Genomic DNA, 25,138 nt, shown 5'->3' on the forward strand with positions numbered 1-25,138 from the left:
GGACGACGTTGAGCCAATTGTGTGCCCTCCCATGGGGCTCCCAGTCACGGCCGGCTGGTATCTAACCCGAAGCTGTAGTGGTGCCTTAGACCGCTGCACCACTCGGGAGGCCATTGAGAGCATCTTGACTGGCTGCATCAGCGCTTGCTAGAGCAACTGCAAGGCACCCAAACGCAAGGTGCTCCAGAGGGTGATGAGTACGGCCCAGTACATTGGGCCGACCTCCCTGCCATCAAGGTATTCTATACAAGGCGTTATGAGAGGAAGGCCCAAAAAATGGTCAAAGACTCCAGCGACCGATGCCATAGTCTCTTGTCTCTGCTACTGCAATGCAAGCGGTACCAGTGTACCTAGTCTGGATCCAACAGGGCCCTGAACAGATTCTACACCCAGGACATAAGACTGTTAAACAAAACTGCTAAATAGCTAATCAAATGCATTGACCCTTTTTTGCACTAACTCTCTTGCACTGACTCTATGCATACACACACTGGACTCTACCCACACATGCACACATACTTACACTGACACCCCAACGCACACATAAATATGTGCGCGTCTTTTATCTATCCTGTTGCCTAGTCACTTTACTTCTGGATGATGTCAAAGCGAAAAAATGCCAAGAGTGTGCAAAGCTGTCATCAAGGCAAAACGTCACTACTTAAAAGAATCTCAAACATAAAATATATTTTGATTTGTTTAACACTTTTTTGGTTACTACATGATTCCATGTGTGTTATTTCATAGTTTTGATGTATTGACTATTATTCTACATTGTAGAAAATAGTAAAAATAAGGAAACACCCTTGAATGAGTAGGTGTCCAAAGTTTTGACTGATACTATATATGTATACATTTTTAACTCTGCATTGTTGGAAAAAGACTCATAAGTAAGCATTTCACTGTTAGTCTACACCTGTTATTTACGAAGCATGAGACAAATACAATTCGATTTTATTTTGATTTGGTGTGCAGTCGGGTCGGTCACCCATTCATACTGTAGCTTTAAGAAATGCATGCACGAGTTCTGCAGTATTGAACTTGTTCAGAGATGTTTGGACGAGACCATTCGATATAGGATTATGTATCGCATGTACAGTTTCTCGGAATATTTCTGTTGGAAAGTGGATACTGGATAGTCCTATACATTCATCTGATCACCCCAGTACAGGTCTCCCTTTTCAGAGACAATCAAGCAGCGACGTGCGCACTACAGGGGTGTGAGAGGGTGGAGAGGACAGGGCAGATGCCGCACAATGCGTGAGTCTGATGCTTCTGGTGGAATCTTGCTCGGATGTAAGTATCCCTGTTCGTATAGGCTCCTGCGGCATCAAACGTATTCTGAAAATTGCAAACTGGGTGATGCTGTTCTTTCCCCGTATCATGAATATGTTATTGTTTGTTTACGAGTAGGGTAGCCAAATAGGCCTAACAATGTGCCCTTTGTTTGTTGCACACAACAGTGTCAGTCTTTCATAGATCATATTTTGCGAAAAGGTTTGTTTACATGTTAAGCATAAAATAATGTCAACGCGTGGAGATGGATCGTTTAAAGTGCTGAAAGTCCTTGATTAAGGTTGATGATGTCATTTTTCTACGTTGCATTGGATGCTGATGCCAATTGCACTGCACCAAAATCATAAATATTATCGAAACATTTTCAGAGGTTATTACTTTATATTGAATTATACAACTACTTCATTCTAAAGACTATAACATAGATGATAAACTGTGAAATCGATTTACTACAGTCATAGAAAGTGTAACATATAACCTAATGCATAACCTGCAAAATATTCATATTATAACCATAGCTTATTTTGCAACCCATAATAATATGGGTTTATATGAGAAAGTAGCTAGATGGATGCAATTTGAGAGGGACTGCAATGTGTTTCAAATCTTGTTACTGTCGTGACTACAACTACCAGAGTCCATTAGCTTCCCACCAGCAGTCCAGCCAACCCGCAACAGACGCAGTTATCACATGCACTGATAATACATTATTAGAAACAGCGCCTTTGAAGGAATTACCATGTAGGAAGTAGCCTCACAATTTTGCTCGCTTACGACTTCCATATCTATAATTTTCAGAAACACAGATTCTATTGAAAAGATACAGCTGGATTACAAGATCATGAAACGAATGTCTTGGCGGGAGACAAGTAAGTGGCCGTTTTACTGAATAGCTGATAACTGAGCACCGGAGTGATACATTGTAGCCTTAGCGGGGGACCCATTGAGGGGGAATGGCTAAATGAAGCTTCCTACAACCGCACCATTGGCTAACTGTACGTAACCTATGGAATGTAAACGAATAACAATACATCTACAGTAGATAAGTGGCTCGAGTGAAAACGTTGTGAGGTGTATTGTGAGAAAATAACGGTCCTGTTTGTTTGTATGACAGTATTTTCCCGAGTGGAGTTTCCCAACGCTCAGTGCAGAAGATAGAAAGAAGTCAAATGAATGTGTACGCGGGGACATAGCACGAAAAAGGCTTAGAAGTGATGGCAAACTGTCGAGACCCATGGTAAGTTCAATGTTTACACATTTCAGATTTAAACATGGGGGCTGAAGTAGGCCTATTCATCAACATCCCCAATCTACCGTTATGTCAACTGCTGTTAAACTATGTTGAGGTGTTAACTCACCATTATTCTCTCTATCACCAGTTAGTTATACATTGTAGTATTCAGCACCTGTCTTGACACCCTGGAATCAGATGTCACAATCACCTGTAAAATAAAGGCCTAATGTAATTTCTGAAGTGTCTATAGAAGACGCATTGCCATTATAGTGAACCTTTGTCTAGAACGTGTTGTGTTCCATCCATCCCCTGTTGAATGCCCCACCCATTTTTTTTGTAGAACTATGGACATTGCAGAGATGGCAGCTTGAGTCAAATGGTTTGCAGAATAGGCAAAGCTATTACCCTTTATTGCTGCCTGCACAATCAATATTTGTTGCATAAGTAAATATATGCATACAGATCTCTGTATTTAGTGACTCAGACAGAGCCTAAATAGAGTTATAAACAGTGTTATGGCTACACTGGAAGATGTTATTGTCAGGATCTAGCTATTCTCTTTGGGAAAGTGCTGATATTTGTACTTGAGTGCATGTGGCCTATGTCCATATGGCCTATCACCATCTTGAACATTTTGGGATTGGTGGTAATTTTTCTGACAGTATTTCACAGATGCAGAGGAGAAAACACAAGAAACACAAGCAATATTGAAACGTTAGATAACAAATGGATGTGACTTAGGTTATATACTCAGGTTTCTCTTTAATCAATACAAACTGCAAGCAGCTTTGCTGACCCCATTGTTCCCTATGTTTAAGTGCTACCAGTATTCTGTGCTCTTTACATATCAATAGAAGAGCCACCTGGTCTTGTGAACTCAGGATGACCAAGGAAACATGTACATTACAATTATACACAAATTAAAATTTGTGATGAATCAGTGCACTGGCAGAATAATATCTTCCCTGAACATCACCATGTAAGCTTGACGTTGCTCTATGCCTGTGACCTACCAAATGAAGAATGCCATCTATGATTCACGGTGCCATTCTTTCCAGGACAAAGAAATAACTAATACATGGATTTTTTTTGTGTATTTTCTAGGTTGCCATGGGTGACAGTCCGTCATGAGTATATTGGCCAGAGGGCCTACCAGGTCCCTCATTCTGCAGCTGTTAGGGACATCAAGCAACTAATCTATGAAGAAACCGACCTGCCTGTCATCGAGCAGCAGCTGGTTCACAATGGGAAAGTGGTAGGTAAAAAAGCAATTTTACAAATCGTAGCTATTTTCATTGCTGAAATGACAGAAAATGTACAAATGTAGTTTTGCATAGTTTGACTACAGTAGATTAAATGCTTGACATGAGAGCACAATGGTAAAATTCATTGACAAGAGACAATCCCTTGTCTGTGCATACATCCTGTGTGAGACACTATTGTTTAATCTCGTCTGCTTCTCATACTCCTCCATTGTTTATTGTTTTGTGATGTATTAAAAAGGACTTTAATAGAGTAAGTTAAAGTGCTCCATCCTGAGGGTGCGTTTGTAAATTCACTCTGGCTATCTACTCTGATTTCAGAGCATTCTCGTCTGGGTGTACCAGAATGCAGAATAATTGATTAATTTATGAACGCTCAACACCCATTGAATATGACTGGTGTCAGTAAACGTCGGCAACAAAACGTAATTCAATTGTTGCCAGCAGCATAGTTACATGCTAACCAGACCGCTCACACGCGTGCGTCCACGTGCGCAATCGCACGCATGTTGAATTTGCCCACCCATACCAGACGCAGTCAGGAGACGCAAGTATAAATATCAAAGCGAACTCTGAACCAACTATATTAATTTGAGGACAGGTCGAAAAGCATTAAACATTTCTGGCAATTTAGCTAGCTAGCTTGCTGTTGCTAGCTAATTTGTCCTGGGATATAAACATTGGGTTGTTATTTTACCTGAAATGGACAAGGTCCTCTACTCCGACAATTAATCCACAGATAATAGGATAAACCGTGTTCGTTTCAAGTAATCTCTCCTCCTTCAGGCTTCTTCTTTGGACTTTATATGGCGATTGGCAACCAACTTTAAGGTGCATTACCACCACCAACTGCTCTGGAGTGTGGACCTCAGTTTATCTTTCAATCACCCAGTGTGGGTATATGCTCCTAAAAACCAATGAGGAGATGGGAGAAGAGGGACTTGCAGTGTGACAAGCGTCACAAATATAACCAAGTTCTATTTTAGCGCCTGGCTATGCAGACGCTCGCGAGCAGTGTGGGTGCAATGATTAAATAACATGTATGTGTAAATAATTTTGCAACGCTCACACACTCGATGCGAGCGGTGTGGTCAGCATGTTACAGTCACCAACATTCTAGATAACATGAAAATAGTCTAACCAGCTCTGCTAGGGCAAGTAAAATGGTCAGAGGGAGGTGTTCTCTCATTTATGTCTGGAATGAGCTAGCAAGCTAGCTAACTTTAGCCAGTTAGCTTGGGTGCTTGACTGCCGTTGTGAGGTCAGAATGCTCGGATCAACCCTACTCCTTGGACAGAGCATACAGTGTGCGGTCTGAATGCTCCGAGAGCGAAAAGCTTACGAATGGACAATCTGACAACGCTCTGAAATTATGAAAGCCCAGAGCGCACTCTGAGCGCACTCCTGCACTCCATAGTGAATTCACAAACACACCCGATGTCAATGTAGGCTACATCAGTGCTGGTTAGATTATCAGAAAATATGTGTTCTACTAGTAAGCCACATTGGCCACTTTGTTTGACTACATAACAACAAAAACAGCCAGAAATGTAGGGATTTAGGGATTGTATCACAGCCAGTGCTGCTGATTAAATACCCATTGTGTTTCCAGGGCAGGATTAGAACTCATGACATTCCATGTTTGTTTTTAGTGTCGATATCTTTGTGCAGTCAAGCCTGTCTCTTTCCAACACGTCCTTATTCAATATTGGAACATGTTAATACCATCTTCATTATATCACATTCTGTGCATTGACCTGGTCAAATTTCTCCTTACTGTAGTGGCTGAGGGAATAGCATGATGTATTTCCTTGATTAATATTTTCCCCAACAGATACATTTCCGAAGTATTTAATGGCTCTCCATTGCGAGAACAACATTACAATGACGTAATCTTCACCATTAACAATTTCATCATTGAGAGGACTACGTTTTATTGGTTTATTACCAGTCTGATAGGACAGTGTATTGATTCAATAGTCTCAAGGCCCTTTGTGATCAAGAGTGCCTTTGATTACAGACACAGTTATTTTTCATGTATTACAAAAGTAGGCTCTATGTGATGTAGCCTGTGATGTATTCTCTAATATGAGATTAAGGCTAACTAATTTATTCAGGTATGTACATTCACATATATCATCAGTGATGCTTGATGACAGGTCTCACCTATTGCTAAACTAGGCAACTATACTGAAAAATAATTTTAACGCAACATATAAAGTGTTGGTCCCATGTTTCATGAGCTGAAATAAAATATCCCATAAATGTTCCATACGCACAAAAAGCTTATTTCTCTAAAATGTTATGCACAAATTTCTTTACATCCCTGTTAGGGAGCATTTCTCCTTTGCCAGGTGTGGCATATCAATAAGCAAATTAAACAGCATGATCATTACACAGGTGTACCTTGTGCTGGGGACAAGGCCACTCTAAAATGTGCAGTTTTGTCACACAACACAATACCACAGATGTTTTGAGGGAGAGTTCAATTGGCATGCTGACTGCAGGAATGTCCACCAGAGCTGTTTCTCTACCGTAAGCATCATCATTTTAGAGAATTTGGCAGTACGTTCAACCGGCCTCATAACCGCAGACCACGTGTAACCACGCCAGCCCAGGACCTCCACATCCGGCTTCTTCAGCTGTGGGATCGTCTGGGGCAGAGTATGTTAGCGGAGTTGAACGGTCGGGACCACGTCCTTTTCAACCACTCTGCTAAAAACTGCTCTGTGCTCACAGGAAAAAATACTGCTGCTTCAAATTCGCTCCATTCATTCAAATCTGAATTTAACCAGCACCCATCTATTTTTGTGACTACCTGAACATACCATTTGGCTTTGAAGTAGTCTGTTGAAATCAAACCATATGATTTGAATGAAAAGTGTTATAATTAACATTAAAAGGTGAATGTAAGAAGCACTCATCACTTCAAATATGGTACATGTCATATTAAACAGCATATTAACACTTTAAATAGTTCAGGAACCAGACAGGGAGTCTAAGAAGGAACAAACATGTATTATTTAGGCTGTATTTTTTTCAATTATTTCAAGGCTATAGCCTACAAAGAAATACATTGTGAAGCATTTGCGATTGCGACACAAAAGTTAGTAGAGTAATAAATCGCTAAGCACTTAAACAACATTTTGTTGTATTAAATAATTAGGCTATAAATAGTCTATCAATTTTGCATATAGGCTGTGACTTTTAATTAAATACAAATTAAATGAAAAATGCCATATTAGGCTCAGTCTACAGTGCATTTGAATACATTTTTAGAAACACGAGTTTGCCCAGTCTGTGGCTTCAGGCTCATGGTTTCTGGAGAGCAGACCGGCAGTGGAGAATACCCTCTCTGCGCTTGTAGAGCCACTGGGGATGCTAAACACCCTTTTGGCCACTCTTGCCAGGCTGGGCAGAGATGCAGAGTTGTTGTTTTTCCATATGTAGGCCTAATGGTTTTTAAACAAAATAACCCAAACAAAAGCTCCTGGAAAGGGGAAATATGCCAAGCCTATTGGGCCAAAATCAGTTATGGCCTATTGTTTATGGCCTATAGAACAAACATTTAAGAGATCAGATTTTTTGGTTTATAAATACTTTGCTACAATGACACAGTTATCTACCTACCTAATTCCTTTCTTTTAGCATGTGCACGTAGTAAGTACACCATCATGCTTTCGGGATACGTGTCTTTTCAGATTCCACAATGCCCACTTTGATTTTGCACCTGTGAGTTTTATCAGTTTCTTTCTGAAAATATTTAGCGAACTCCATGACAGTAGCTAAAGCAAGGGGCTATAGCAGCACACAAGTAGACTACAAATGCATGCTGGGCCGGGCATGCCCTGAGCTCGTGCAGTGAGCGCTACTGGAGCGAAATTGGAGCATAGGCGAGAAGGCCTATGCTCCAGTCTTTGGGAATCTCGCTCCATGCTCCAGTCAAATTGGGTACACTCCGCTCCAGCTCCACTCCACTCCGCTCACATACTCTGGTCTGGGGACGGGTTGCTGAGGAGTATTTCTGTCTGTTATAAAGCCCTTTTGTGGGGAAAAACTAATTCTGATTGGCTGGGCCTGGCTCCCCAGTGGGTGGGCTTATGCCTTCCCAGGCCCACCCATGACTGCGCCCTTGCCCAGTCATGTGAAATCCATAGATTAGGGCCTAATTAAATTATTTCAATTGACTGATTTCCTTACATGAATTGTAACTCAGTAAAATCTTTGAAATTGTTGCATGTTGCCTTTATGTTTATGTTCAGTAAATCCTAGGCCTACTGGTAGGCCTACTGCTAAGAGCAGGTGTCAGGAATCATTTCAGGTATTCACACTCCATGAGACCACCACAACTCAGGATTAAGGTTTGGGAGTAGACAACTGAGTGTTGCTGCTACAGATTGTTCACCATGCGCGGGTCTTGGTGGCTATGTGCAGTATGGGATAGAGTTTTATCTCCCGTTCTTTCATGGAAAGCCCTCCTGTGTGCCTGGCTCATATTAATAGGGAGCATGACTGCGTAGACAACTTTCTTTGTCACTTATGCTCTTACCATGTTACACATGACATTTTGTAGCTAATCATAACTTTGATCAACGTTTACATGATCTGTATTAGGTACATGTTTACAGTTTAGCAGCATTGTATTCTATGTTGTGTCGCAAAACGTGGGTTGTTATGTATGTATGCTATGATTAACATGATTGCAGGACCCACTGTTTAGCTGAGCCTTTACTGACTGAGGGAAAGGAACAGGTGGATCCCTGCCGTCAGCCCCTCTGATGTCACCCTCAGAAATTAGCCAGAGTCCACGCCCACAAACTATCCTAGATTAGCTGCAATACAAACAGGGAGCTCTCCCTCTGCCCAGTCTAACAGAGTTGAGAAGGGTATCTGACTGACTTTTATGCAAGTTGAGATCTAATTTATTTGATTTGATTATGAACACAGCTATCTATCTGAAGGGTTGACTCTGTCCCAGCGTCCATACTTAGCTTGGGAATGTCTTACTTAAAGGGTGTAACAAGTTTAGACTTAGTCTCCATATTCTTCAGTGTGCCTCTGAGAGTCAGCTGATTCTGCAAAAATCATTAACTAAGATGGTTAAGTAACCATCTGAAGGAAAAAAACACTTTGAATGTCAACTGTAAACTGAAAACATTCCAGTTCTTTGGAGAATTAGGGGCTTTGAAGCTTTTCAAGCTCAGAAGTAGGACATTGCACCATTTCCAGTATCGTATTAGTAGGCCTATTATGGTCAGTCAGAATATACTACGATTCATGCTTGCTTCAATCAGATTGAAAGCCCTGCCTTCTCTTTCAACCTTTTACACCATTTTGTGCTATTATTATACACATCTCATTGGCTCAACAACGGGGCCATTCATTGGCAGGTTAAGACCAACAACCTTAATGAACTCTCACTCACAAGGTTACATGGAAAGTTAATTTAGGCCTGACCTAGTACCTAACCTGTGTTGAATTTAGTCGCTGAGTTCTTGTGATTGCACATGATCAAATTGTATTTGTCACATGAGCCAACTACAACAGGTGTAGACCTTACCGTGAAATTCTTACTTACAAGCCCTTAAAGCCTTAACCAACAATGCAGTTTTAAGAAAAATAAGAGTTAAGAAAAATATAAAAGAGCAACAATAAAATAGCAATAATGAGGCTATATACAGGGGGGTACCGGTACACAGTCAATGTGCCGGGGTACAGGTTAGTTGAGGTAATATGTACATGTAGGTTAGGTAAAGTGACTATGCATAGATGATAAAGAGCGAGTAGCAGCAGCGTTAAAAAAAAAGCTTTGTGGGCACTATGGTGTTGAACGCTGAGCTGTAGTCAATGAACAGCATTCTCACATAGGTGTTCCTTTTGTCCAGGTGGGAAAGGGCAGTGTTGAGTGCAATGGAAATTGCATCATCTGTGGATCTGTTGGGGCGGTATGCAAATTGGAGTGGGTCTAGGGTTTCTGGGATGATGGTGTTGATGTGAGCCATGACCAGCCTTTCAAAGCACTTCCATGGTTACAGACGTGAGTGCTACAGGTCAGTAGTCATTTAGGCAGGTTACCTTGGTGTTCTTGGGCACAGGGACTATGGTGGTCTGCTTGAAACATGTAGGTATTACAGACTCGGCCCGGAAAAGGTTGAAATGTTGGTGAAGACACTTGCCAGTTGGTCAGTGCATGCTCCGAGCACATGTCCGGATAATCCGTCTGGCACTGAGGCCTTGTGAATGTTGACCTGTTTAAAGGTCATACTCACAACGGCTACGGCGAGCATGATCACACAGTCGTCAGGAAAAGCTGGTGCTCTCATGCATGCTTCGGTGTTGCTTGCCTCGAAGCGCGCATAGAAGTCGTTTAGCTCGTCTGGTAGGCTTGTGTCACTGGGCAGCCCGTGGCTTGGCTTCGCTTTGTAGTTCGTAATAGTTTACAAGCCCTGCCACATCCGACGAGTGTTGGAGCTGGTGTAGTAGGATTCAATCTCAGTCCTGTATTTACGCTTTGCCTGTTTTGTTGGTTCGTCTGAGGGCATAGCGGGATTTCTTATAAGCGTCCTGATTAGAGTCCCGCTCCTTGAAAGTGGTAGCTCTACCCTTTAGCTCAGTGCGGATGTTGCCTGCAATCCATGGCTTCTGGTTGGGGTGTACGTACGGTCACTGTGGGGACAACGTTATCGATGCACTTATTGATGAAGCCGGTGACTGATGTGGTATACAGTATTCCTCAATGCCATCGGATGAGTCCCGGAACATATTCCCATCTGTGCTAGCAAAACAATCCTGTAGCTTAGCATCTGCTTCATCTGACCACTTCCGTATTGAGCGAGTCACTGGTACTTCCTGCTTTAGTTTTTGTTTGTAAACAGGAATCAGGAGGATAGAATTATGGTCAGATTTGCCAAATGGAGGGTGAGAGAGAGCTTTGTATGCGTCTCTGTGTATTGTGTAATGGTGATCTAGAGTTTTTTTCCCCTTCTGGTTGCACATGTAACATGCTGGTAGAAATGAGGTAAAACGGATTTAAGTTTCTCTGAATTAAAGTCCCCGGCCACTAGGAGCGCCGCCTCTGGATGAGGATTTTCTTGTTTTCTTATGGCTTTATACAGCTCATTGTGTGCGGTCTTAGTGCCAGCATCGGTTTGTGGTGGTAAAAAGACAGCTAAGAAAAATATAGATGAAAACTCTCTTGGTAAATAGTGTGGTCTACTGCTTATCATGAGATACTCTACCTCAGGTAAGGGAAGACCCCCATGAAATGGACAAAAATGAATGGCAACTTATTGGCATTGGGTGAACCATATACACAATCACAAATACCGCTCAAAACCATATTGCAAGCGGAACATGGCAAATGCCAATTGTCATTCTCCAAAAATTCCAAAGATGGCGAGTGCGCTCCACCGTAGATTTTCATATGGCAAATGGTCACAAAGTCAGGTCCCAAGGGTGAAATTAAAACCTAATTTTTTGGGTCAATTATACATATGCAATAACCGTATGGACATACATTTGTCTTATAGACTTTGTCCATAAGGCCTATGTTTTGTCCATTTGCAATATATGATCATAGGAAGTCGGCTTCCGAACACAAATCTGTGAAGCATGTCCAAATGGCATAAGAAATGTCCAAATGTCGTATATACTGACCAAATTATATATATCACTATGTTAAGCCCTGAATCAACCTAGAAGGTCTATTTGTCATGTTTGATCATAGGAAGTAAGAATTTCTCATTAATGTTGATTCAGCATGTCCATTTCGTAATAGAAGTCCATATGGATATACATTGGCAGTGGAGACTGTCAACTTGCAGAGGAGCATGTTCACACTGACAGTATAGCATATGTGTGATGGACACTGTCCAATCGCTCGTTGGTGTTGATTTCAGCCTGTCCATTTGGTGATGGAAAATCCCGGTTTAAATAGATTGGATATGGACAAATGTAAACTGTCCATTTGCAATGTCTTACAATAGGCATTTACCATCACGAATTGGACATGGGCTAATATACTGCAGAAATGCCCAATTGACTGGCTCGTTAAACTCGGGATGGACGAGCAGTGATAGTGGTTCCTCTCCATCGCTCGTTGGTGTTGATTTCAGCCTGTCCATTTGGTGATGGAAAATCCCTCATTAAATACATTGGAAATGTACACTGTCCATTTGTAATATAAAATGTACAATGCCAATATATTATTTTACATTTACATTTAAGTCATTTAGCAGACGCTCTTATCCAGAGCAACTTACAAATTGGTGCATTCACCTTATGATATCCAGTGGAACAACCACTTTACAATACTGCATCTAAATCTTTTAGGGGGGGGGGTAGAAGGATTACTTTATCCTATCCCAGGTATTCCTTAAAGAGGTGGGGTTTGAGGTGTCTCCGGAAGGTGATGATTGACTCCGCTGTCCTGGCGTCGTGAGGGAGCTTGTTCCACCATAGGGGTGCCAGAGCAGCGAACAGTTTTGACTGGGCTGAGCGGGAACTGTGCTTCCTCAGAGGTAGGGGGTCCAGCAGGCCAGAGGTGGATGAGCGCAGTGCCCTCGTTTGGGTGTAGGGACTGATCAGAGCCTGAAGGTACGGAGGTGCCGTTCCCCTCACAGCTCCGTAGGCAAGCACCATGGTCTTGTAGCGGATGCGAGCTTCAACTGGAAGCCAGTGGAGAGAGCGGAGGAGCGGGGTGACGTGAGAGAACTTGGGAAGGTTGAACACCAGACGGGCTGCGGCGTTCTGGATGAGTTGTAGGGGTTTAATGGCACAGGCAGGGAGCCCAGCCAACAGCGAGTTGCAGAAATCCAGACGGGAGATGACAAGTGCCTGGATTAGGACCTGCGCCGCTTCCTGTGTGAGGCAGGGTCGTACTCTGCGAATGTTGTAGAGCATGAACCTACAGGATTGGGTCACCGCCTTGATGTTAGTGGAGAACGACAGGGTGTTGTCCAGGGTCACGCCAACGTTCTTATCACTCTGGGAGGAGGACACAATGGAGTTGTCAACCGTGATGGCGAGATCATGGAACGGGCAGTCCTTCCCCGGGAGGAAAAGCAGCTCCGTCTTGCCGAGGTTCAGCTTGAGGTGGTGATCCGCCATCCACATTGATATGTCTGCCAGACATGCAGAGATGTGATTCGCCACCTGGTTATCAGAAGGGGGAAAGGAGAAGATTAATTGTGTGTCATCTGCATAGCAATGATAGGAGAGACCATGTGAGGATATGACAGAGCCAAGTGATTTGGTGTACAGCGAAAATAGGAGAGGGCCTAGAACAGAGCCCTGGGGGACACCAGTGGTGAGAGCACGTGGTGCGGAGACAGATTCTCGCCACGCCACCTGGTAGGAGCGACCTGTCAGGTAGGACGCAATCCAAGCGTGGGCTGCGCCGGAGATGCCCAACTCGGAGAGGGTGGAGAGGAGGATCTGGTGGTCCACAGTATCAAAGGCAGCAGATAGGTCTAGAAGGATGAGAGCAGAGGAGAGAGAGTTAGCTTTAGCAGTGCGGAGAGCCTCCGTGACACAGAGAAGAGCAGTCTCAGTTGAATGACCAGCCTTGAAACCTGACTGATTTGGATCAAGAAGGTCATTCTGAGAGAGATAGCAGGAGAGCTGACCAAGGACGGCACGTTCAAGAGTTTTGGAGAGAAAAGAAAGAAGGGATACTGGTCTGTAGTTGTTGACATCGGAGGGATCGAGTGTAGGTTTTTTCAGAAGGGGTGCAACTCTCACTCTCTTGAAGACGGAAGGGACGTAGCCAGCGGTCAAGGATGAGTTGATGAGTGAGGTGAGGTAAGGGAGAAGGTCTCCGGAAATGGTCTGGAGAAGAGAGGAGGGGATAGGGTCAAGCGGGCAGGTTGATGGGCGGCCAGCTGTCACAAGACGCGAGATTTCATCTGGAAAGAGAGGGGAGAAAGAGGTCAAAGCACAGGGTAGGGCAGTGTGAGCAGGACCAGCGGTGTCATTTGACTTAACAAACGAGGATCGGATGTCGTCGACCTTCTTTTCAAAATGGTTGACGAAGTCATCCGCAGAGAGGGAGGGGGGGGAGGGGGAGGAGGATTCAGGAGGGAGGAGAAGGTGGCAAAGAGCTTCCTAGGGTTAGAGGCAGATGCTTGGAATTTAGAGTGGTAGAAAGTGGCTTTAGCAGCAGAAACAGAAGAGGAAAATGTAGAGAGGAGGGAGCGAAAGGATGCCAGGTCCGCAGGGAGGCGAGTTTTCCTCCATTGCCGCTCGGCTGCCCGGAGCCCTGTTCTGTGAGCTCGCAATGAGTCGTCGAGCCACGGAGCAGGAGGGGAGGACCGAGCCGGCCTGGAGGATAGGGGACATAGAGAGTCAAAGGATGCAGAAAGGGAGGAGAGGAGGGTTGAGGAGGCAGAATCAGGAGATAGGTTGGAGAAGGTTTGAGCAGAGGGAAGAGATGATAGGATGGAAGAGGAGAGAGTAGCGGGAGAGAGAGAGCGAAGGTTGCGACGGCGCAATACCATCCGAGTAGGGGCAGAGTGAGAAGTGTTGGAGGAGAGCGAGAGGGAAAAGGATACAAGGTAGTGGTCGGAGACTTGGAGGGGAGTTGCAATTAGATTAGTGGAAGAGCAGCATCTAGTAAAGATGAGGTCAAGCGTATTGCCTGCCTTGTGAGTAGGGGGGGAATGTGAGAGGGTGAGGTCAAAAGAGGAGAGGAGTGGAAAGAAGGAGGCAGAGAGGAATGAGTCAAAGGTAGACGTGGGGAGGTTAAAGTCACCCAGAACTGTGAGAGGTGAGCCATCCTCAGGAAAGGAACTTATCAAGGCGTCAAGCTCATTGATGAACTCTCCAAGGGAACCTGGAGGGCGATAAATGATAAGGATGTTAAGCTTGAAAGGGCTGGTAACTGTGACAGCATGGAATTCAAAGGAGGCGATTAGACAGATGGGTCAGGGGAGAAAGAGAGAATGTCCTCTTGGGAGAGATGAGGATTCCAGTGCCACCACCCCGCTGGCCAGATGCTCTCGGGGTATGTGAGAACACGTGGGCAGACGAGGAGAGAGCAGTAGGAGTAGCAGTGTTATCTGTGGTAATCCATGTTTCCGTCAGCGCCAAGAAGTCGAGAGACTGGAGGGTAGCATAGGCTGAGATGAACTCTGCGTTGTTGGCCGCAGACCGGCAGTTCCAGAGGCTGCCGGAGACCTGGAACTCCACGTGGGTCGTGCGCGCTGGGACCACCAGGTTAGAGTGGCAGCGGCCACGCGGTGTGAAGCGTTTGTGTGGCCTGTGCAGAGGGGAGAGAACAGGGATAGACAGACACATAGTTGACAGGCTACAGAAGAGGCTACGCTAATGCAAAGGAGATTGGAATGACAAGTGGACTACACGTCTCGAATGTTCAGAAAGTTAAGCTTACGTTGCAAAAAATCTTATTGACTAAAATGACTAAAATTATACAGTACTGCTGGCTGGTGAAGTAGGCTAGCTAGCAGTGGCTGCGTTGTTGACTTTGTTTGAAAGTGTAGCTGGCTAGGTAACCTCGATAGTTTCAGTACTACACCATTATCATGATACAAAGGCAACTATGTAGCTAGCTAACATAACACTAATCAAGACGTTCCTTTGTAATATATTTAGTTTCTACAATGCTGCTCGTCGGTAATAGTTGGCTAGGTTTGGGAAATGGCGTCGCGGGGGACGAAAATAGCTGGCTAGCTAACCTCGATAATTACTCTAAACTACACATTTATCTTAGATGCAAAGACAACTATGTAGCTAGCTAACACTACACTAATCAAATCGTTCCGTTGTAATGTATTAGTTTCTACAGTGCTGCTAGTCGGTAGAAGTTGGCTAGCTAGCAGGACGAAAATATCTGGCTAGCTAACCTCGATAATTACTCTAACCTACACAATTATCTTAGAAACAAAGACAGCTATGTAGAGACAGCTATGTAGCTAGCTAAAAAATTGCTCAGATCAAACAAATGAAACCGTTGTAATGTAATGAAGATCAAACAAATCAAACCGTTGTAATGTAATGAAATGTAATATTACCTGCGGAGCGAAGTGCAGCACGACTACTCGCCCCAAACCCAGAAGTAAATACTGCCATCAAGAAAATGAGCATTAACTCAAAGAGCGTTGAGGCTTTGACGCCATCTTGTTTCTGGGCTAAAAGTACATTTGGCCAAACCTGTGCTCCCCGAGTTTCATATTTGAAGTCTTTTCCATTTACAAGAAACGGCCATGTCCGTTTGGTGATGTTTTGTCAATTTGCAATAAGCAGCCAGTCGCCATCTGGTGGAATCAGCCTATTTTAAAAACACCCGCGGACGTCTAGTAAGGGACCGTACATTTGCAATATGGAGATCTCATCAACCATACGGGAAATGCCACTCATGTCCCTTATGTAGGCGAGCAAAACCTCGAGACTTCCTTAATTAACCTCTTACATCTAGACGTTCCACTAGCGGAACACCTGCTCCAATATCCAATGATGGGTGTGGCGCGAAATACAAACTCCTCGAAAATCCGAAAACTTCAATTTTTCAAACATATGACTATTTTACACCATTTTAAAGACAAGACTCTCCTTTATCTAACCACACTGTCCGATTTCAAAAAGGCTTTACAACGAAAGCAAAACATTAGATTATGTCAGGAGAGTACCCAGCCAGAAGTAATCAGACACCCATTTTTCAAGCTAGCATATAATGTCACAAAATACAAAACCACAGCTAAATGCAGCACTAACCTTTGATGATCTTCATCAGATGACACTCCTAGGACATTATGTTATACAATACATGCATGTTTTGTTTAATCAAGTTCATATTTATATCAAAAAACAGCTTTTTACATTAGCATGTGACGTTCAGAACTAGCATTCCCACCGAACACTTCCGGTGAATTTACTAAATTACTCACGATAAACGTTCACAAAAAACATAACAATTATTTTAAGAATTATAGATACCGAACTCCTTTATGCAATCGCTATGTCCGATTTTAAAATAGCTTTTCGGGGAAAGCACATTTTGCAATATTCTGAGTAGATAGCCCGGCCATCATGGCTAGCTATTTTGACACCCACCAAGTTTGGCACTCACCAAACTCAGATTTACTATAAGAAAAATTGGATTACCTTTGCTGTTCTTCGTCAGAATGCACTCCCAGGACTTCTACTTCATCACCCAATGTTGTTTTGGTTCCAAATAATCCATAGTTATATCCAAATACCGGCGTTTTGTTGTGCGTTCAAGACACTATCCGAAGGGTAACGCGTCCGGCGCGTATCGTGACAAAAAAAATCAAAATATTCCATTACCGTACTTCGAAGCATGTCAAACGCTGTTTAAAATCAATTTTTATGCGATTTTTCTCGTAAAAAAGCGTTAATATTCCGACCGGGAGTCGTTGTTTTTATTCAAAGACTGAAAATGTAAACATGGAGTCGTCTCGTGCACACGCGCACCAGTCTCATTGTTCTCAGATCGACCATTATCCAAATGCAGTACTGTTTTTCAGCCATGGCCTGCAAAGTCATCATTCAACGTTCTGGCGCCTTCTGGGAGCCTATGGGAGCCGTAGAAAATGTCACGTTACAGCAGAGATCCCCTGTTTTGGATAGAGATGGCAAAGAAGGCCAAGAAATGGTCAGACAGGGTACTTCCTGTACAGAATCTTCTCAGGTTTTGGCCTGCCATTTGAGTTCTGTTATACTCACAGACACCATTCAAACAGTTTTAGAAACTTTGGAGTGTTTTCTATCCAAAGCTAATAATTATATGCATATTCTATCTTCTGGGCAGGAGTAATAACCAGATTAAATCAGGTACGTTTTTTATCCGGCCGTGAAAATACTGCCCCCTATCCATAACAAGTTAATATTTGTTTTCGCGCACCAGCTGTTATTGACAAATAGACACATACCGCGCATCAGCAAGACTGAACAGATGCCTCCAGTAAGATGAGGGGTAGCGGTCTGTGTCTCGTTAAATAATATTTTTTTTGAGGTGAGTAAACGCTGTTCTGATATCCAGAAACTGTTTTTGGTCATAAAAGACGGTGACAAAAACATTGTGTACAAAATATGTTACAACAACGTGAAAAAACACACAAAATAGCACAATTGGTTAGGAGCCTGTAAAACGGCAGCCATTTCTTCCGGCGCCATTCTCATTCATTTCAACTATTAAACTAATCGTTTACATATCAGTAACAATATTGTACAAACCATGGCCAGCAAGAAAAAGTGACAATCAGTATTAGCCAGTCAGTTACAGTATGTGAGTAGTCAGACAGCCTCTGTGATGAGAGGTTTGGTTTGCAGAGCAGGGCTCGTCGTCCTGGAATGCTTGTTCATGTGCCAGAAGTGCTGAGCGAAGCAAGTGAGGTTGGAGATGAGGGTTTTCACCTTGGAGAGCGAGAGATAATGGTCTTACTGTAAGCCTGCCTGCCTGCTGCTGGTGCACGTCCAGCCTGCTCTGTTCAGTATCGATCCTGTTAGGTGCAGAGGGGGATTGTGTATCACACTGACACCTGTGCAATAACGCCACCCCAAGATTTTACCTGGTTGACGGTCAAATGTACTTTATTATGCTGTGAAGGTTGTTCAATTTAATGGTCTTGCATTATGATCATAGGCTGCCTATATGGCAGCGAATAAATAAATAAATCTGATGTGCAATTCAAGATGTTTGTCAGGTTATTAATCGTTTGAAGCATTCATATTTAGGGTTTTGCATACAAGACGTTAATTACAGTTCCAGTGCAGTTACTAAAGCTTAAGGACAAGCATATTGTATAGTACTCATGGTGTGTTCTTTCTCCCTCAACTTCAGCTGGATGATAAAGTACAGATTGGGACCCTGGTGCCCATGGGAAGCCTTGAAGTATGCATGACACTGGAGGGAAGGGGCCTGAAAGGGGGAGGTAAGACAATAGATTACTGGAAATAGTTCTGGGATGAATCCATTCTTACTTTTCACATAGGTGTTCATAATCCTTTAGTTTAGTTCTTCATGGGTAGTATATGTTTCACATAACATTCTATTTCACTGCTATTTTTACAGGGAGATTTGGACAGACGACACCACCATTGGTCGAGTTTTTGAAAGATATTCTAAGAAGGTATCCTGAAGGTGGACAGATTCTGAAAGTAAGTACAATGTAGTAATGTTGTCTGACTTTAACTTACTGTACCCTGTAAGAGTCCATAGTAGCCAAACACATGGACTCATTGATGGTGATGATGAACAACCATGCCTAATATTATTACATCTAGACAAAGGTGATTATACTCTTGAGAGGAAAACACATTGGGTTTGGTTCCGAAAATAGGCCTGACACTGTTAAGACATTTACATTTACGTCATTTAGCAGATGCTCTTATCCAGAGCGACTTACAAATTGGTGCATTCACCTTAAGATATCCAGTGGAACAACCACTTTACAATAGTACATCTATATCTTTTTTTTGGGGGGGGGGATTAGAAGGATTACTATATCCTATCCCAGGTATTCCTTAAAGAGGTGGGGTTTCAGGTGTCTACGGAAGGTGGTGATTGACTCCGCTGTCCTGGCGTCGTGAGGGAGCTTGTTCCACCATTGGGGTGCCAGAGCAGCGAACGGTTTTGACTGGGCTGAGCGGGAACTGTGCTTCCGCAGAGGTAGGGGGGCCAGCAGGCCAGAGGTGAATGAACGCAGTGCCCTTGTTTGGGTGTAGGGCCTGATCAGAGCCTGAAGGTACGGAGGTGCCGTTCCCCTCACAGCTCCGTAGGCTAGCACCATGGTCTTGTAGCAGATGCGAGCTTCAACTGGAAGCCAGTGGAGTGTGCGGAGGAGCGGGGTGACGTGAGAGAACTTGGGAAGGTTGAACACCAGACGGGCTGCGGCCTTCTGGATGAGTTGTAGGGGTTTAATGGCACAGGCAGGGAGCCCCGCCAACAGGGAGTTGCAGTAAACCAGACGGGAGATGACAAGTGCCTGGATTAGGACCTGCTCCGCTTCCTGTGTAAGGCAGGGTCGTACTCTGCGAATGTTGTATAGCATGAACCTACAGGATCGGGTCACCGCCTTGATGTTAGTGGAGAACGACAGGGTGTTGTCCAGGGTCACGCCGAGGCTCTTAGCACTCTGGGAGGAGGACACAATGGAGTTGTCCACCGTGATGGCGAGATCATGGAAAGGGCAGTCCTTCCCCGAGAGGAAGAGCAGCTCCGTCTTGCCGAGGTTCAGCTTGAGGTGGTGATCCGTCATCCACACTGATATGTCTGCCAGACATGCAGAGATGCGATTCGCCACCTGGTTATCAGAAGGGGGAAAGGAGAAGATTAATTGTGTGTCGTCTGCGTAGCAATGATAGGAGAGACCATGTGAGGATATGACAGAGCCAAGTGACTTGGTGTATAGCGAGAATAGGAGAGGGCCTAGAACAGAGCCCTGGGGGACGCCAGTGGTGAGAGCATGTGATGCGGAGACGGATTCTCACCACGCCACCTAGTAGGAGTGACCTGTTAGGTAGGACGCAATCCAAGAGTGTGCCGCGCCGGAGATACCCAACTCGGAGAGGGTGGAGAAGAGGATCTGATGGTTCACAGTATCAAAGGCAGCAGATAGGTCTAGAAGGATGAGAGCAGAGGAGAGAGAGTTAGCTTTAGCAGTGCGGAGAGCCTCCGTGACACAGAGAAGAGCAGTCTCAGTTGAATGACCAGCCTTGAAACCTGACTGATTTGGATCGAGAAGGTCATTCTGAGAGAGATAGCAGGAGAGCTGGCCAAGGACGGCACGTTCAAGAGTTTTGGAGAGAAAAGAAAGAAGGGATACTGGTCTGTAGTTGTTGACATCGGAGGGATCGAGTGTAGGTTTTTTTGAGAAGGGGTGCAACTCTCGCTCTCTTGAAGACAGAAAGGACGTAGCCAGCGGTCAAGGATGAGTTGATGAGCGAGGTGAGGTAAGGAATAAGGTCTCCGGAAATGGTCTGGGGAAGAGAGGAGGGGATAGGGTCAAGCGGGCAGGTTGTTGGGCGGCCGGCTGTCACAAGATGCAAGATTTCATCTGGAGAGAGAGGGGAGAAAGAGGTCAAAGCATAGGGTAGGGCAGTGTGAGCAGGACCAGCGGTGTCGTTTGACTTAACAAACGAGGATCGGATGTCGTCGACCTTCTTTTCAAAATGGTTGACGAAGTCATCCGCAGAGAGGGAGGAGGGGGGGGGGAGGAGGATTCGGGAGGGAGGAGAAGGTGGCAAAGAGCTTCCTAGGGTTAGAGGCAGATGCTTGGAAGTTAGAGTGGTAGAAAGTGGCTTTAGCAGCAGAAACAGAGGAGGAAAATGTAGAGAGGAGGGAGTGAAAAGATGCCAGGTCCGCAGGGAGGCTAGTTTTCCTCCATTGCCGCTCGGCTGCCCGGAGCCCTGTTCTGTGAGCTCGCAATGAGTCGTCAAGCCACGGAGCAGGAGGGGAGGACCGAGCCGGTCGGGAGGATAGGGGACATAGAGAGTCAAAGGATGCAGAAAGGGAGGAGAGGTGGCAGAATCAGGAGATTGGTTGGAGAAGGATTGAGCAGAGGGAAGAGATGATAGGATGGAAGAGGAGAGAGTCGCAGGAGAGAGAGAGTGAAGGTTGCGACGGCGCAATACCATCTGAGTAGGGGCAGAGTGAGTAGTGTTGGAGGAGAGCGAGAGGGAAAAGGATACAAGGTAGTGATCGGAGACTTGGAGGGGAGTTGCAGTGAGATTAGTAGAAGAACAGCATCTAGTGAAGATGAGGTCAAGCGTATTGCCTGCTTTGTGAGTAGGGGGGGAAGCTCATTACCTAGCGACATTCCACTCATTTCACACTGCCCTGGAAGATGCAATACCTCTGGGGAAAGGTAAGGCTCCTAAAGGTTGAACCTTTCCGTGAAGATGATGGTTCAGAAGCTCTGTGACTATGTAATAGTGTGATAATGCACTGATATCGACATGCACAATACCCTGTATGCACATATCTTTCTTTATATCTGTATGTATAGTATGTATTTATGCGTGTACAGTATGTATGTATCTTAATGTCACAAAACAAAGCCCTGAACCTTTTATATTGTTTTAAAAGATCTCAATGTTTTTCTCTGCAGGAGCTGATCCAGAATGCTGAGGATGCTGGAGCCACAGAGGTTAAGTTTTTGTACGATGAGACAGAGTATGGAGTGGAGTCACTTTGGTCACATGACATGGCTCAGTATCAAGGTAGGTTTTTATTTATTCTCACAGATTAAACAGTTGACCAGATATAGGGACATTTTTGTTTTCAGTAAGAAAAGTCGCAGAGTAGTGAGAAATGGTTTTGTTGGTTTTACCATAGCAGCAGCAAACATCTAAAAACTGTCTTCAAGATGATGATCTTATTTCTTGTTTTGGTTCAAGGAACGGCCTTGTATGTGTACAATGATGCGGTGTTCACGACTGAAGATTGGAATGGAATTCAGGAGATAGCAAGGAGCAGAAAGAGAGAGGATCCTTTGAAAGTTGGAAGATTTGGTATTGGGTTCAACTCTGTGTACCACATAACAGGTGAGGCTTTTATTGAAATATTGTTTTACCTGCGTATGAGTAAGGTGATTATTCAGTATTATGTTTGATATATCCTTCAATGTGCATGTTTTTTAAGTTACCTTGATTTATTTATTGATTAAATCTTGTTTGAATGTTTCAGATGTCCCCAGTATATTCAGTGGAGAACAGATTGGCATGCTGGACCCTCACCAGACGCTGTTTGGTGCCCATGAGTCTGGGCAGTGTTGGAACCTGAAGACAGATATGAAGGAGATCACAGAGCTCACCGACCAGTTTGCGCCCTTCATTGGCTTATTTGGAAACTCCGGTAAACCCATCGAGGACGGCAGTTTTTCTGGAACTATGTTCCGCTTCCCCCTCCGCATTAAGCCCTCCCAGCTGAGCGCCAACATCTACAACAAAGAGAAGGTGCTGGAGCTTTTTGAGTCTTTCAAAGCCGACGCTGACACGGTGCTTCTCTTCCTCAAGAGCGTTCAGAAGGTCTCCCTGCATGTGCGTGAGTCAGACGGTACAGAGCGCATGCTTTTCCAGGTGACAGCAGGAGAGAACCCAGAAGACAAGCTAGAGCGTCCTAACTCTCTAAAGACCCTGGGACTGGCCACAGACAGCTACAGCAACGGAGTGCCCAGCAGTACTGTCACGTGCGCCACCTACCAGGTCAACATCGAGACCCAGGACGAGACAGCCAAGGAGATCCAGAGGACCACCTGGCTTGTGTGTAATGGAGTGGGGGGCCGGGGCTTGTGCAGTGACCTGGACTCCCTGGCAGATGACCTGAAGTTCATCCCCACCATCGGCATCGCCCTGCCTCTCACCCGCATCGACGAGGACAAGGGTGCCACGTCTGGTTTCTCTGGGCGAGCCTTCTGCTTCCTGCCTCTCCCCCCTGGAGATGAGAGCCTGACGGGGCTGCCAGTCCATGTCAGTGGCTTCTTTGGCCTCACAGACAATCGCAGAAGCATCAAATGGCGGGAGGTGGACCAGTGGAGGGACCCTGCAGCGCTCTGGAACGAACTCCTCATCGTCACCATCATCCCCAGGGCCTACTTCACCCTCATCATGGAGGCCATCAAGAGGATCCAAACCAAGAAGGACCAAGACTTCCCCCTCTTCCCTAGAGATACTTACGGGGCTTGGCCAGACCTCAACCGGATCAAGCCTCGCTGGAAGCCCATACTGGAGCCTCTGTTTCATGACTTGCTACAGCAGCAGGTCATCTACTCTCTCACTAATAGCTGGATCCAGGTGGACGAGGCTGTGTTTTCAGAGCTGGACACGGACGTGGACATCGCAGAGACAGTGATCAGCTACCTCCAAAGCTCAGGGATGCAGGTGGCCAGGGTGCCTGCCGCTGTAGACGCGGTCCTGGGCACGTACGTAACGGGGCCTGCCTCTGTGAAGAAGGTGACCCCTCATCTGGTGCGGCAGGTGATCAGGAACACCAAACATAAAGGGACCTCTCAGGAGAAGCTGCTTTTGCTGGAGTTTGTCCTCAGCGACAAAGGTTACAGCGACCTCATTGGACTAGAGCTGCTGCCTTTGCAAGATGAGACATTTGCAGTGTTCTCCTCCTCTGTCAGTGATAAGGATGCAGTTTACATTGCTTCAGAAGAGTACCCCAGGTACAGAATTAAAGTCCTCAGACTTTCTCTATGCCTGAGCAAAACCACAACAAAAAAACATATTTGAATGCAAGTATTGTTGACTATCAGCGATATGCTAGATTGCAGCCTGTAAGCTAATATATAACAGTGTGTACTCTCTCTTTGTTTTGTGTTAAGGTCTCTTTACCCTGGACTGGAGGGACGATTCATACTGGAGGGCATTAAACGATCAGTTATGAGCAGCCTGAAGGATGCAGCCAAAAGCAGAGGTAAACCCCCCACTCACATGTCTGGGGTGTGTCAGTCATCGGAAGAACCACCTTAATCCCAATATTAGATTTGGAAACCAACATTATTTCTAGGAAATAAAATCGATGACTCTAGAAGACATGAAGTCTAAACTGTAGTTCAACATACAGTAGATTAAAATTGTTACACGGTAGCTTCACTGCCTAGTTCACCCTGTATTCTTTGAGGGATGTGTAAGGTTCGTAGCCAGGTAGTAATAACTCTTGGTCACCCCATTCCCCTGCTGCCCCCGGGGGACATTAAACCTGGTGCACTGTTGATAGATCATTTATGACTGCTGAGTGCGTGTGTGAGCAAGCAGATGGGGGTGACTCACATTCCACTCACTGCTATCAGATCCTGGACATGCTTGCTCCCATACCCAACCAGGAGTGTGCCAAAAGGGCCTGGAGCCAGTCAGGGGGAATATGCAGATTTGTCAATTAAAGCCCTTTGCTGCACGGTCCAGAGAACACAACGTGTCCACATCCTGACCCCCACATAACAAATCAATTCAGAATCAAACATTGTTTTCACAGTGTGTGTAATCTGGACATAATATAGCATTGAAGGCTTCTTCATGTTGAGCTAGGAGTCCTCTGTGAAACAGTAGAAAGGTCTAGCCAGGGCAGAGAGGTACACTCCATCATTCTGACTGCTAGTGGTAGCTAGATTGAAGGAGTGAGGCAATAATATGCTGCTCTAACTGTATCCAGTATATTTCTGTAAATAGACATTATGGATTCATTTGGAATTTTGCCTTTCAGAAATACTGCAACCTGAATAATATTTATCGTTTTAATTTTACGAGTTGACAGAATTCCAACTTTCTACTTTACTCAAAGCCTAAGTAATTTTCCTTACATCTCTCTGGCTCTCTGCTGGTCTGTCATTGCCACCTCATAGCTAGGACACCGCCTTGGGTGCTG

At 44.7% G+C, this 25,138-nt stretch overlaps 1 protein-coding gene across 5 annotated transcripts in view; it reads left to right on the plus strand.

The window, feature by feature from the left end:
• Positions 1-1,044: 1,044 nt before the first annotated feature.
• Positions 1,045-25,138, plus strand: part of LOC115206421 (sacsin) — a 37,756-nt gene continuing 13,662 nt past the window's right edge. For 2 of the 5 annotated variants that reach the window (XM_029773397.1, XM_029773400.1), the window contains exons 1-10: positions 1,052-1,296; positions 2,095-2,165; positions 2,411-2,533; positions 3,635-3,785; positions 18,611-18,701; positions 18,842-18,927; positions 21,879-21,990; positions 22,168-22,314; positions 22,457-23,939; positions 24,099-24,190. In XM_029773397.1, the coding sequence (XP_029629257.1) occupies positions 2,511-2,533; positions 3,635-3,785; positions 18,611-18,701; positions 18,842-18,927; positions 21,879-21,990; positions 22,168-22,314; positions 22,457-23,939; positions 24,099-24,190 (2,185 nt within the window). In that variant the 5' untranslated portion in view covers positions 1,052-1,296; positions 2,095-2,165; positions 2,411-2,510. Of the gene's footprint in view, positions 1,297-2,013; positions 2,170-2,410; positions 2,534-3,634; positions 3,786-18,610; positions 18,702-18,841; positions 18,928-21,878; positions 21,991-22,167; positions 22,315-22,456; positions 23,940-24,098; positions 24,191-25,138 lie in introns of those variants that run through there. The other 3 variants (XM_029773402.1, XM_029773399.1, XM_029773398.1) reach the window with 3 other exon arrangements.

This window comes from Salmo trutta, chromosome 13 (assembly GCF_901001165.1).
Source record: "Salmo trutta chromosome 13, fSalTru1.1, whole genome shotgun sequence".
Taxonomy (NCBI): domain Eukaryota; kingdom Metazoa; phylum Chordata; class Actinopteri; order Salmoniformes; family Salmonidae; genus Salmo; species Salmo trutta.